General features: G+C 39.3%; 2 protein-coding genes across 10 annotated transcripts in view; one reads left to right on the top strand and one right to left on the bottom strand.

The window, feature by feature from the left end:
* LOC105483388 (sidekick cell adhesion molecule 1) overlaps positions 1-14,427 on the top strand; it is a 960,109-nt gene that overhangs the window by 161,574 nt on the left and 784,108 nt on the right. The gene's annotated exons all lie outside the window — the stretch shown is intronic.
* On the bottom strand, positions 3,760-4,371 carry LOC105483384 (large ribosomal subunit protein eL20). Its single transcript, XM_011744216.3, has one exon. The coding sequence runs from the start codon at positions 4,335-4,337 to the stop codon at positions 3,807-3,809; it is 531 nt and encodes a 176-aa protein (XP_011742518.1). The 5' UTR covers positions 4,338-4,371; the 3' UTR covers positions 3,760-3,806.

Raw genomic sequence — 14,427 nt, 5'->3', positions numbered from 1 at the left:
TTTTATAGGTTCTATTATCTGCCTAATGCCATAATTTGAAAGGAATTAGAAATAGTTTTGTGTGTGGTGTCAAGTGGCTTTGTTTAGTCATTGTGAATGAATCAATTAAAAACTTATTCTGGGACTAAAAACAGCCAGCCCAATTGTTATACATTGGAGAATGAATGAATATGAAAATCTACTTATAGAAACCATTTTAGGTTATTCATATTTCCTACTTGCTCTTTCTTGTCATTTGGTATTTTAAAAATAAGTCTTAGACTAGATTCTTGACTAAAAAGCAACCTTTTTATCTTTGACAGAGACACATTTCTTACATTATAAAAACATGAACATTCAAGAATAAATCACAGTCAACTTGAGGACCATACATATCTGACTTGGAAGTTTGCTAATATATACAGATTTAACACATTTTCGTGTTTTCGAGGACTTGTAAAGTTTCAATTTAACTCTCATATATGATGGTTGGTGTGTTGTACAAACCAATTAAGAGAGCAATCTAGCAATCCCTTGTTCAATTAGAAGTGTGCAAACCCTAGGACCCAGCAGTTACCTTAAGTGGTCTTACTATTGTTGCATCTTGGCTTTGTCTAGCATCTCTTGATTCCTGTCCATTTTTGGAACCTTGTTTTCCAGTCATTGTGACAATTCTGGGAGAAACATGGTCTCTTTCCCATAAATTCTTTGTCTGTTTGATATAGCTGAAGTTGTTTTGTTATTTCAAACCATAACTGTGATGGTATAACAAACATATCAAATTTTAGATAACACCCACATCTTCCTGAGCATCCTGTGATTTTATAGCTAGAATTTCTTTGTATAGAAGTCAGTGTGGAGGGAAATGATGTGAAGAAAAGAAGGAAAATCCTGAGAACAGAGCAACAGTTGCCATGGAGTGGCATGAGGGCTGAATTCAAGTATAAAAATCTGGATTAGAATCTTCCAGTCACTTAGTAGTTGTGTGACTTTGGTCATTGTTGAACTGTTGTGAGGTTTCCTTTTCGGATCAAAACTTTCCCTTTTTCTTCTCCCATTCCCATCTTTTCAAAGATGACATCACCTTATACCTTACAGAGAAACAGAAGCCATTAGATGGAAACAACCTCAGTATCCAACTTTCAGAAATGACTGACCTGCATGTATTTTCTCCTTTCGTTAAATATTTGAGGTCAGTATCTCCACTTGGGTTTTGAATTCCGTCTTTTTCTGTCTTCCTAAGGAATGTGCACTATCAGTTTATCTTTTCCCTTTCTTGAATACTGAACTTGTTGCTCTTAACCAGATCAGTTTCATCAGCGTTTAAGCCTGTTCAAGACTCTTCTATATTAAAAAAGAACCGCGACCTTCCCTAACCCTTCCCTAATCTACCTACTGTCCCCCAACTCTTCTCTTTGCATTTACAGCAAAACTCCCGGAAAGAGTTGTCTGCTGGCTGCCTCAGCCCACACCTTTTCATGTGGTTTCCGCTTCTGTCATTCTATCAGAATTGCTCTGCAGAGGCTGATCAGTGACTTCAGTGAAACCAGGCCTCAAAGATGTTCTTGAGTTCGTATCTCTCTCCTCAGCAGCGTTCTTCACCACTTGCCGCTCTATCCTTTTGAAATACCTGTAACAAGCATGCTGCCTTGGTTTTCCTCCTAAAATGACCTCTGTGCTCTCACCTCTCAATATCTTTCTCTCCCCCCTCCACACCCAGGTTGAGTATCATTATAATATCATTATCTGCATATCATTGAATGTTGGCATTTCCCAAAGCTAGACCTAGTTCTATTCCATTCTCAACCTACACTCTTTTTCTAAGCTATTTCATTCATGTACGTAGTTTCAGTTACCCTATTATGTAATATTATAGATGATTCAAAAATTTATCTGAGCTCCCATCACATCTATCTACCCATTAAGTTGATATTTCTACTTGTATATTTTCGAGCCATCTCAAACTGAACTCGAACTAGACCAAACTTACCTATCTACCTAGTCCAGCTGTGCCATAAACTTTGGTGCCTTATTCTTGATGCCTCATCCACATTAACCCCACGTATCACCATATTTTCACCTCAAACACCTGTGATCTCTCTCCTCCTCTCTGTATTGCCACCATCCTAATGCAAGCTATCGTCATCTCTTGGCCAACTGTAGTAGATTCCGTCTCATCCACTGTGGTTCTTTTCTAGTCTGCTTGGCACTCACTGCCATCGTGCTTTTGAGAAACAGAAGTGCTATCATGTTACTCCCATAGGTTATCCTTGCGTTCCTTCTCATTGCTGTAAGGATAAAGACCAGAGTCCCTCACATGGATTTCACCTCCCTGGGCTACGCAACCCATTTGGCAGCTCCCCCGTGTGCTCGCCCTTGCTTTCCTCTGAGAGGTGAATTGTGCCTTGTTCCCTCCTGCTATGGGGCTTGGCACTTGTTTCTTACCCTTCCTTCATCAACTTGTTACCTAACTCTATCCTGTGCTTTAGATCTTAACACAAGTGTCATTTCCCTGACTCCGTGGAGATGGGGTCAAGATTGTAGGCTTTGCTTATTTTTCAAAGTCCTTTAGATAGTTATTTAGGTTTACATTTAATTTTGTGAGGATTTGGTTAATATCTCAGTACCCATGATAGCAAGGACGATATCTTTTTGTTTTCATTTTTTTTTCCACCATTTTAACTTTGGTGCTGCAAAATACTTGTCATATAGTTAGGACTCACATATGAATGAATGAATGAATGAATGAATGAATGAATGAATGAATGAACGAACGAACGTAGATTGGCTTTTGAGCCCTGCACTTACATGTTCTTTTTGTGTGACCTTGGACAAGCTTTTATAGAGGTCAGGTTTGCTAAAAGCCTTTCTGCCTCATCTGTTAACTAGGGATTATAATTATATACAATAGTATAATTGAATGAAAAGTGCATAATTTAGTGCCAGCCCATGGGAAGTGCTAGTAAATTCTCATGGGATCATGGCTATCACTACTGGAGTATTTACAACTTCTGTTTTGCTAAAGTAGGTGAGTTTTCTGTACCTATTTAAACTACTTTATATCCCTCAGGAAAAAAGGACGGAGCCGGGGCTTAGGCCTTGTGAGGAGCCTCATTCTTTGCCCCCTCTCTGCCTGTCTCACTCCTTGAATGCTGGTCTCTCCATACATTTCTCTGCCTTAGTGTCTGATGGCTTTTAACCTGTTCCCTCTAGGACAGGCCATAGGAGGAGGGTCTAATGCAATGGTGACTTTGGAACCTGAATTGGCTTCTTGGACACATTCCAGGCGTAGGGGCCCCAAAGTTCTTTTGTTCTGCCTTAGGCATTTGTAACCTCAGGGCTGTTTCTCGCAGCTCTGAAGCTTCGTAATGCAGAGGACCAGGCAGATGTCAGATGTTTCTCTTACAGTTCATTTATATTTCTCTGATAGCTTTAAAAGTAATCAAAATCGTTGTAGTATATTTTAACTGTGACTTAACCAATTGTAAAAATTATTACAAAAACATGCACTTATTTCTGAGAACTATTACATTGACACATCTTTCCCTGAGCGAAATCTGTACATACATGTTTCAAGTATACGAAGCACTTTTTTGGGGACAGAGTAACTTTTTTTTCCCCTCTGTTGAAATAAGGTATTGGGCCAGCCATGGTGACTCATGCCTGTAATCCTAACACTTTGGGTGGCCAAGGCGGGAGCATCGCTTGAGGTCAGGAGTTTTATAGCCTGAGCAACATAGCAAGACCCCATCCTTTTTTTTTTTTTTTTTTCCCCACCAGGGCATTCCTGAGTTTATTTGGGGCATACCCAGGCGAAAACCCTGCACCTAAAAGAAGGTGTTGGGCCTCTTGGTGGTGAAGCGTGGCTTGTGCTGACGGCGTAGGACCCGGTGGGGCAGCGGGAACTTGATCTTGGAGTCATGGAACTGCTTGACAGCCGGCCGACGGCACTTGCTGGCCGCGATCTCCTCCACCTTCATGATCTGAATGGAGTGGGCCCGGGCGCGGTGCCGGGCACCCATGTCTCGGTAGCACTGGGTGACAGCGCCCGCAGTGGTCAGGTCCCGGTATTCCCGGTACATGTTGTGGGTGCCGCTCCGGGAGTCATAGCGCAGCCAGATTCCGAAGTTCTTCACCCGCAGTGGTGACTTCTCAAACACCTGCCCACAGTAGACAATCTCCCCTGAAGATTTCTTCATCTTCTTTAACTGAGATACGAAGTACCAGAAGCGGGACTTGGCGACGACATGATTAGGTGCAAAGATTCGCATGCGGTAGAGGGGTGGTGTGTGGCATTTGGGGGTGGGCAGGCAGCGACCCACCACCTTGTACTCTCGTAGTGTGCCAGAAGCCTTCATGGCGTCCTCTCCGCTCTCGCAGCCACCAGCAAAAGGAAGCAAGACCCCATCTTTACAAAAATTTAAAAATTGGCCCAGTGTAGTGGTGTGCCTGTAGCCCCAGCTACTCAGGAGACTGAGGTGGGAGGATCACTTGTGCCCAAGAGCTCAAGGCCACAGTGAACTACGATGTTGCCATTGCACTCCAGCCTGGGTGGTAGAGTGAGACCCCATCTCTAAAAATACAAAGGTATTGAAGTTAACACTTGAAATGCCTTTTTAGAACAAGGATAATAAATGAAGCATGAAGCAAATTGTATAATACATTATTAACATTCATTGTGTATGTATGTGTATATTTATACACACATATAAAGTACTTTGGCAGAAATATGTTTGAATTTTGACTTATTTTTCAGTTCAGTTTCTTAGGACAAATTTTTAAAGAGTAAGTTGTGACTTAACGATATTATATATTAAATTTGTCCTTGGGAAACATATACATTTGTGTGATTTTTTTTTTTCCTTTAGTATTTGACATCAATCTATGGCTTCCTTTGAGTCTTTTTAAAATAATATACTCCGTGCTGCTAAGGCTAATGTTGCTGCTAACCAGAGGAACCACAGAGGAAGATGTTTGAAAGAGAGGGCGCAAACTCTTACAGGCACCAAGAGTCAGAATTTACGTGTGGGGGCGCTAATCTGTAAGTGAGGTTACCGTTATGGAGCTCCCTGACGCAAATCGGCGTTGTGCGTGCACTTCTGTGTGATAAGTAGGATTCTCAGGGTGAGCCTTAGAGTGTGCTTTCGGATTCTGTAGTATCCCTGGATTCTGGGCTCAAGCAGAGGCCCTATGCCCAGTTGGTCAACTGCAACAATGAGTGGCATTGTCTAGAGGTCATCATCATTCTCACCAGCATTTGCATAACACATACAGATTAAACTATGCGTAAAAAATACTTAAACCAGAAGTAACAATGAGAAGAAATAGGCATATAAAACATAATGAATAACGTCAGCATAACTTGAGATTTTGGCAATCGAAGACTGATGTTGAGAAGTGTTTCCAGTAGGGATACTCTGTTGTCCCCAACATTAGTGTGTCCTGTTGTTCAATACCCACAGAAGCTCCCCTTTCTTCCTTTTTTTGTTTTCTTTGAGACAGAATTTTGCTCTTGTCGCCCAGGCTAAAGTGCACTGGCCCGATCTTTGCTCACTGCAACCTCCACCTCCTGGGTTCAAGCATTTCTCGTGCCTCAGCCTCGTGAGTAGCTGGAATTATAGGCGCCCGCCACCGCACCCAGCTAATTTTTGTATTTTTAGTAGAGGTGGGGTTTCACCATGTTGGCCAGGCTGGTCTTGAACTCCTGACCTCAGGTGATCTGCCCACCTTGGCCTCCCAAAGTGCTGGGATTACAGGCGTGAGCCACCGCGCCCGGCCTCCCTTTCTTCCTTGAATGGCTTTGCACCGCTCTCATTGCTAGGTTCATATACTGTTGGGTAATGGGTGGGATCAAGCCCCCTGTGTGCTGTGAGCAGACGCATCCTGATTCACCACTTTACTGAGGACGGCAAATGACAGAGGATGGACCTGTGTTCTCTTGTCACCTCCGTATATGATCATTCAGGCACGTAGCTTGGAAGGAGTGTCACGTCAGCCAGTTGAGAGCACTGTGTTGGTGAAAGACTTTTGCAGCCTGTGATGGAGCACTTCAGGGAGTCATCTTTTGGGTTGGCCATCAGCCTAATACTCCAAGCAACCATAGGGATGTGCAGAGGATAAGTTCATATAAACCACACCTAAGGCGTTTACACATGGCCCAAGTCCTCTCTGAATAAAAAGTGTTGTAATTTTCCACCACTCTATCTTTTTTTGTTTTTCTGGAGTGATAAAGATGGACATGGAACCCTTTTAATGGTGTTTCAGGAGGGGCTGGTTTTTCTCTTTTCAGATGGACAACTCAGCTAGGGGAGGTGAGTTTTGTTACAGGATATGCCTTGACTTCTACCATGTGGAACAGGACTGCTGGACATGTTGCCAGCCATGACCGAGCACTTGAAAACCCTGTGGGAAACTAGCTACGTTTCATTGAGTTCTTGGAATAGGGAGAGCCTTAGAGTCCTAAGGCAGATTTTCAGATTTATATGCTAGTTCTGGGAGCTGTGTTCTGCAGGCTCTGCCAGAAGACTTTACCTCACAAGTGAGATGTTCTATCCTGAAGTCCTGGATGCTGCTTCTCAAAACATTAATAGCAAGTGTGACATCAAGCCACGCTGGCTCTCTGAGTTGGAGAAATGCTGCATGCTCACTTGGCTAACAAGGTGAACATGACTCTGTCACCATGTTTTTATCTAGTGTGCATCCTAACCTCAAGGATCCAACTGAGTAGTTTGTTGTCAGTTGGAGACATTAGCTTGGGCGGTAAGCTCAGCCTTGCACTGCTTCTGGCAGGTTTACTCATCTTCATCCACTCTTATCTCGCTATGAGGATATCTGTTTTTTGAGCATGTTCCATATCCACGATTCTTGTGAAATTGCTTGTCATTCTTGCTTATCACTTAAAATAATAACTGGTTCCCTTCTTTTGTAGCATTTACTAATAGTGGCAGAACTATTCATATGATTATGATAATCTGTCAAGAGGATTACACAAAGTATCTCCCCCCACCCCTTCTCTAAAGCAGAGTTAAATTGAACACCATAGAGGATATTTTCATAACCAAGGGTTTTTACCAGTTATTTACTCTGGATTTAAATTGATGCTGAATGACTGGAGGCATTGATTTTTAAAACTGAAAATATTTACAAACCATCCAATTCTTTTTCCTTAGTATTTTGTCTCTAGTTGCTTTGAAATCTCTCTCTGCACATACACACACACGTAAAACATACACACAGGAAGACTTTAAGGAAAGACATCAAAATGGTAAAAGTGGTTATACTTGGTTGGTTGAATTGAAGTTGTTTTATACTTCTTTATATTTGCTTTCTTCATGGGGAAGATATAGTATTTTTATGATCAATAAAAATATTTTTCTGTAATATGTATGTACCACTTATAACATTAAAGCACTTTCAAAATTTGCCAGAAATTAAGAGCACAGTAAAATTTGCACATTGAGAAACATTTGGAGCCAATTAAATGCCACTTATGTTTCTCTAAAAAAAAGGAAAATACTTTTATTCATGCAATTAAGAGCCCCACAGCGTTAAAGAATTGTTGGCCACTGTACTTTTGGTATATGTAAAAATATAGAAGATACCAAAAATGTATAATAAAAAAATAAAAAATACACAAAAAGTAAAAATATACCAATAACCCATTAAAACAGGATTTTAATTGGTATTTGGAGAAATGAGCTAGATGTTTCTCTACCTGAATAGATTTGCTTTTTAGATATTTAATAATTATAGTAAATTATTTTAAAGTTAGTATCTGTACTAAAGTATGGTAGAAGTTGGAATTTATCTTGTGTAGCTATTAAGTTTTCTTAAGAACAAAGTTTAAACCTTAAAATCAATTTCTTCATTTGTGATTTCTTTCTATAGTTTTTTTGTATTACAAAATGAGATAAAATTAAAGGTAAACTTAATTTTTTTAGTAAAGTATTTGACATTGGATGGCGTTCAATTAAAATTTGTTCTCTAAATGAAAATGTAGTCTTTTTCCCTTAGCATTAGACTGTATTAGCTTGTTTGCTGAAACAATGCTTGGAGAAATCTGAAAATGCATCACAAGTTTATTAGAGATCTTGCTTTTATGTAATGTTTAGACTTTCTGGCTTTCTAATTGTCATATATAGGTGATGTAATCATTGTTGTCATGTTTTTTTAATGAAGATTTTAAGTCATTTTCCACTTCAGACATTTATAATGTAATCTATCCAAGAAATGATTATTTATCTCAGTATTTTAAAATGGAAAAAATAAAGCAGAGAGAAAATATAAAGCAGAGAGAAATCATTCATTTCGGTTGTGAAAAGTTCAGAGATATGTTTGACATTCCTTTAGTCTTACTGCATCTGTTATTCGTGTTTTTCTAGATAACTATACAATATTTTCTTTTACTAATGAAACGTGATTCTGTCATGTCCAGTGATGTGCTTTCTGAAATGATATAAACAAAAAGTGGTTAATATGATTTTATTAACTATGTTGGGACTCAGAAAATATCCCAAAATGAAGGCCTCAGAAGCAAGGCTTTCACTGACCTTCTCCTGCCCTCCTGTCTCAGTCCCATTCTCCCCCGAATCTACCCACAGAAACTGGAATCTGTCTTCCCCAAGGCAGGTCATAGAAACCAGAACCCCTTTCCCCATAGCCAGCCATAAAGCCTAAAAGTATTACTCTCACTTTTCGTCTGCCTCTCTGTGTGAAAACTAGCCAGAAGGACATTGTCTGACCTACGGTGTTTGACTGTAGGTCATAACACCCTCATTCCTGAGAGCGTCCTCCCGTATACCCAGAAGGAAGGAGGAATGCATGCCCAGAGAGGCCAGGAAGAATCCTGCTGGCTTTCTGAACTCAGTCTGTTAGCATTAGATTATACTGTCTCTGTTTAATCATATTTCTTCAGTGTTGTCCATACTTTGTTAATCTTAAGCATAAAAATGGACAATTTCCACAGTATCTTTGGGTCTTCATTATGAAGGCCTGTGTGTACACGTTAATACATTGGGATGCCATTTCTCCTATTCATTGTCCTCTTGTCAGTAATTTTCAGCAAACCTTCAGAAAGTGAAGGGGGAAGGTTTCCCCTGACCCCTACAACTTTTAACACAATTTAGGCTTTTCCCTAATTGCTGAAGTTACCATATGAAATATTCTTATTAACAACATGTTGTTAGGCTTAAAGGCCAATTTTTTTCTGATCATGTCATTATGTACTGGCTGATTTTATTTATTTTTAGAGTCAGAGTCTGTTGTGATTAGAAATTTCGAATTTTGTGTCAATTATGTGATTCCATCAGAAATTCCCCAGAGGACACACCTGTAACCCCAGCACCTTGGGAGGCCAAGGTGGGAGAATTGCTTCAAGCAAGAAGTTCGAGACCAGCCTGGGAAACAAAGCAAGGCTTTTCTGTACAAAAAAAACAAAACAAATGAAACATTAGTCAGGTGTGGTGGTGTGCACTTGTGGTCCCAGATACTTGGAAGGCTGAGGCAAGAGGATTGCTTGAGCCCAGGAGTTCAAGGCTGAAGTGAGCCATCATTGTGCCACTGTACTCCAGCCTGGGTGACAGCAAGACCTTGTCTCTTAAAAATAAATAAGAAATTCCTTGGAAGAAATTAAGACCTTCAGTAAATAGTGTTAGGTGATGTATACTTCTTAGTGTTTTTTAATATTTGCTGAGAGCTTGTCTACTTAATTGTGACGTAGTTTTCCAGTTAGGGCCTATTCCTAGGTTGTTTTTGCAAAGAAAGTTTTTGTGTATGTATGCCTAGCTTTTCCTTATCCATTGACCTTTGTAAAGACTTTGTATTCTCTGTCTAATGTCTAATTACTTAAGGATTCTCTGAGCAGTTTGCTTGAAGTCTGTTTTTCCTTCCTAGCCATTGACAGAAAACACATCTGCCTTAGTGAGGCCCCTTTGATCTTCAGAGAGCTTTATCTAAAGAGAGATTAAGAATAAATCTGTCAGGCATTTTCTCAAAGAAATTGAAAATGCTTCCTAAGATTTTAGATCAGGTAGGTAAAGTGTTTCTCTGAATTAAGACATACGAAAATAAGTATGCTGGTTAGTGGTTTCATCCTAAGTTATAGATTGCAGAGATTTGCTTCCAGTATGAAGGAATATTTTTTATTTCACCTGAGGCACAAAATGCATGCAGTAATATCAGTGGCCAGAAGCAACTGCTTTTCATTCATTTTTCCATATTTAACACTAGCAGGGTCTGTGGAAGAGAGACTAGAGAGGGTCCATTTGTTCTCAGTCTTTTTGGGGCCTAGCATCACAGGAGGAATTTTCAGCTGGTCTAGTTTGAATCTATATACTAGAAATTTCCAAGATCCATATGCCGACCTCCTTTCTCCCTTCTTCCCTCCCTCTTTTTAAACAAATACGTATAGAATGCTTATTTTCTGCCAAACTCTGGGTTTATACTATTTACTAGGAGCAAACCTAACAGGTATAGGATCTGATATACCATGTGCCTCAGAGATAGTCAAGGTACCACCCTCAAAACATGTACAACTATTTAAAGATTTCATGAACACCCTGAGTTTTGGTATAGAAATATAAAATCTGCAATGAAACTAAATTTCTGATACACTATTTTGACCTTTTAAAGAGTTACAGCTAAGAACAGCTAATGAGCTGTTAGTTTAGAAAATAAAATATATACAGACATCTACTTTGAGGTTCTTGGTCAGTCAGTAAGAAAACTTTGGGGAGAGAGGTTAAACTGGGTACACTGGAGACTTATTATGACTTTGGCGGTATGAAAGGACAGGAAACAAAAGGAAAATCTTACAAAGGGTTATAGTCGGATTTCTGAAATGAATGTTTACTTGAAAGGACCCAGAAAATAGGGTGCCAACAGGAGAATCAAGTTTTCCAAATTCCTTTTCTGAAATCCCAGGCTTTTTATCAAATTTTGAGAGAATAGCTTAGCCTTACGTTTTCCATTTTGAGCTGCTTAGAAGCAAATATCATATAAATGCAAATTTCTACTATTATCATTTACTCACCTTGTATTATGTGCTTAAGGAGTTGGAGAATCCAGAAGCTGTTTAATATACAAGGCATTACCTATAAAATATTTCTTTGCCACATACTTTGCTTATTTGATAAACAACTACCTTTCTTTCCTCCTCCTTATAAACACCCCAAATTAACTTCTGAGTTGCCCAACAAGATTGTGTCAGCATCTGACAATTATTATATCTGTTTGAGGACTATTGGTATATGGGACATGAGTTGCTATTATTTGATAACATTTTGATGTCCTTCATTTCCTTAATTAGTTTAGGAAAACTATTTGGATTTTATGTACAAGTGCTTGCTAATTACTCGAGTCATGAGAAGACCGAGTGAGGTCCAAGTGTCCTATTAATCCCTTTGAGTCTGAACATTTTCTTATAATTGGTTTGGCAAGAGGAATAAGTGAGATTAGTTGCTAATGAGGAGATAAGTATGTAATTTTAGCATGATATAAAGCTGTGATTGTCAGTAAGTGGTATTAGGAATCTAGATTATTTTTATTAGAACTTATTTCTTTCTGCAAAATCATTATCATCTCCTGATATTGTAAATTGGGTTGTTTCACACCATTATTTTTAATATGTGTTAATCCTCAAACTTCAGGTACTTAAAACCTTGCTAATTAAGGAGTCATTAATAAAGTTAGCCATATGAGCAGTCAGTTTTGATTCTTCACACCATTTAGATGCAATTCAATTTTGTGTATTTACACTGTGTTTTCAGTTTGACTCAGATGTTTGAAGTAAGTAAATAAGAAATGTTGTCAGCTTCAGATCAATAGGCCAGCTTAGCTTGTTTTCAAGATGAAGGACTGATAACATTGTAAAGAAACAGACAAAATACTACTTTTCTTAGCTAAGAACAAAGTAAGGTTTGTATGGTTTTACTTTTTATAGTCCACTCGGCTTTTCTGTTCTTCAAACTTCCCTGGTTATAGTAGTTTAAAACGCTCTTTGGGACTTTATCCATTGAACTTCCATTGTAACGTGCACTTTCTCCGAAACAAATATTGAAGTGTTTTGCATTTGATTTTGAGGACAGGTTTATTTTCCTCTTGAAAATAATCAAACTCTTTAAGTTATTCATAACCATAGTCACTTTTACTTGAATCATGCATTATGGTCCTGAGCATTTTTTCACTTTTGTAATCTGTATGACCCTCTTGTGTTTTTGCTGATGAGATGGTAGCTGTGGGATTGTTTGCAGGTGCTTTCTTATCCTTTATCCGTGTCTCCTTCCCACTGTGTTTTGGGTTGGTAAATGCATAGTTCCCTCCATTACTTTTTCTTGGCTGAAGGGATTGTAAATATTGTTTTGCATCTCTGGTTTTTTTAGATGTCCATAGAATTCCATCTTTAGCCATAGTGCTTTTATAATTATGTAATACCTTTGACTAGCTGTGGAGGGGTTACAGATAACAGTTTAGTTGCCATATATTACTCATTTTGTGCAATTTTATTGTGCTTCTGATATATGCCCAGTACGCTATTAGGTGCTGTGAGGAAAATGGAAAAAAAATTATTAATTTTTCCTCCCTGAAGAGGTTTATGATCTCATTAGAGGAACAAGGCTAACTAAAAAGGTAGAAAACAATACATGATGAAGATAATGTGTAAGTATGTTTTAAAAGAACAAATTATGAGATTATTATGGGTGTATCTTAATAGAATAATTATAACTGATAATGGCTGGTTCTACATTAGGTAAAAATGATTACTTCCCTATGTCAAGGCCTGAAATAAACAGGATGCTACATTTTGAATTTTAAAACAAATCAGTATCTCATTAAACTTTATGGAATACCATGAAACTTTCAAAATTTAGAACTTTAACCTATGTTACTGAATTTGCATTTGAAGACACTGAGACCAGTGACGTCCTGGAGTTTCAGGTCTGAACAGTGCCAGCATGGGAACACAGGGTAACAGCCAGGAGCTTGCCAGAGTTTCAGGTCTGGCTAACAGTACCACCATGAGAACACAGGGTAACAGCCAGGTGTTTGCCAGAGTTTCAGGTCTGGCTAACAGTACCAGCATGAGAACACAGGGTAATAGCCAGGTGTTTGCCGGAGGTTCAGGTCTGAACAGTACCATCATGAGAACACAGGGTAACAGCCAGGTGTTTGCTAGAGTTTCAGGTCTGGCTTACAGTACCAGCATGAGAACACAGGGTAACAGCCAGGTGTTTGCCGGAGGTTCAGGTCTGGCTAACAGTACCAGCATGAGAACACAGGGTAACAGCCAGGTGCTTGCCGGAGGTTCAGGTCTGAGTAGTACCAGCATGAGAACACAGGGTAACAGCCAGTTGCTTGCCATAGTTTCAGGTCTGGCTTACAGTACCAGCATGGGAACATGGGGTAACAGTCAGGGCCTTCTGAGTTGTTGGCCGCAGGAGGTGAAGCTAGTAAGCACTGCTAACATAATAAAAGGAAAGGCATTGTATACAGACCAGCGGTCTGTTATTTGACCCTTTCCCTTCCTCTTCTTTTTCCCCATTTTCCTTTTGCTGCTCTTCTTCCGCCATCATCATCAGCATCATGACATTTGCATGGCTCCTTATGAACTTGAAATTGTTTTCATATGTACACATTTACTGGTGCGTCCCAACAGCCTTGTGAGGAAGGTCGGCATTGACTCCGATTGAAGATGAGAAAACACAACTGCAAACCAGTGAACTAATTTACTAGAGTAAATGGAGCAGGACCTCCAACCCAAATTTCCTCCTCCAGGCCTTTCACTCTACACACTGCCTCTTAGAAAGCTGGTTCCACCCCAAATCCTTTCCCAAACCAGGGAATCAATTAGGAGAACATGTAGAAAACAAGGAGTGAAGTGGTGTTCAAATGCTTACAATAATTACTTGGCTTGTACCTTTTAAAATACTTTATGAATTTACTTCTTCAATAATCCCTGTAGATGTGTGTTTAGTGCATTGTTAGGAATTATATAGCATTAACAAAAGTGTAGGCTGGTTTACACCAGTAGCTCTGTGGAGCTTTTAAGCCCTGAGAGAGCAACCTCTAGATTGGACTCTTGCAGTAAGTGGGATGTTGGCTGTCCTAAATGACCTCCAAAAAGGCCTTTTAAATTATACTCCTTGCTTCCATGTGCTTTATTCATGACTACCTTTTATTTCCTGGGTCCAGCTACTAATACATCTTAAATTATTTTTTTTTTTTCCATTTTATCTTTCTAGTTACCTTCCTTCTACTTCTTGCTGCTGCTTCCTACACAGAGCCCTAGCTCCCACAATACGTTAATATATATAATAATGTTCAGGGAGCGTGATAAAAATGAGCTGAAATTTTTAGAACACTGTATTGTCTGCCTGTATTAAAAAAAATTTTTTTTTCCTCTCCAAATTTGTATATGTTCCCAGCTACCACAGCAGTGAAGGGTCGTGGAAG

The sequence above is a fragment of the Macaca nemestrina genome, chromosome 4 (genome assembly GCF_043159975.1).
Source record: "Macaca nemestrina isolate mMacNem1 chromosome 4, mMacNem.hap1, whole genome shotgun sequence".
NCBI classification, from domain to species: domain Eukaryota; kingdom Metazoa; phylum Chordata; class Mammalia; order Primates; family Cercopithecidae; genus Macaca; species Macaca nemestrina.
This window is presented reverse-complemented; position numbering and strand designations above follow the sequence as displayed.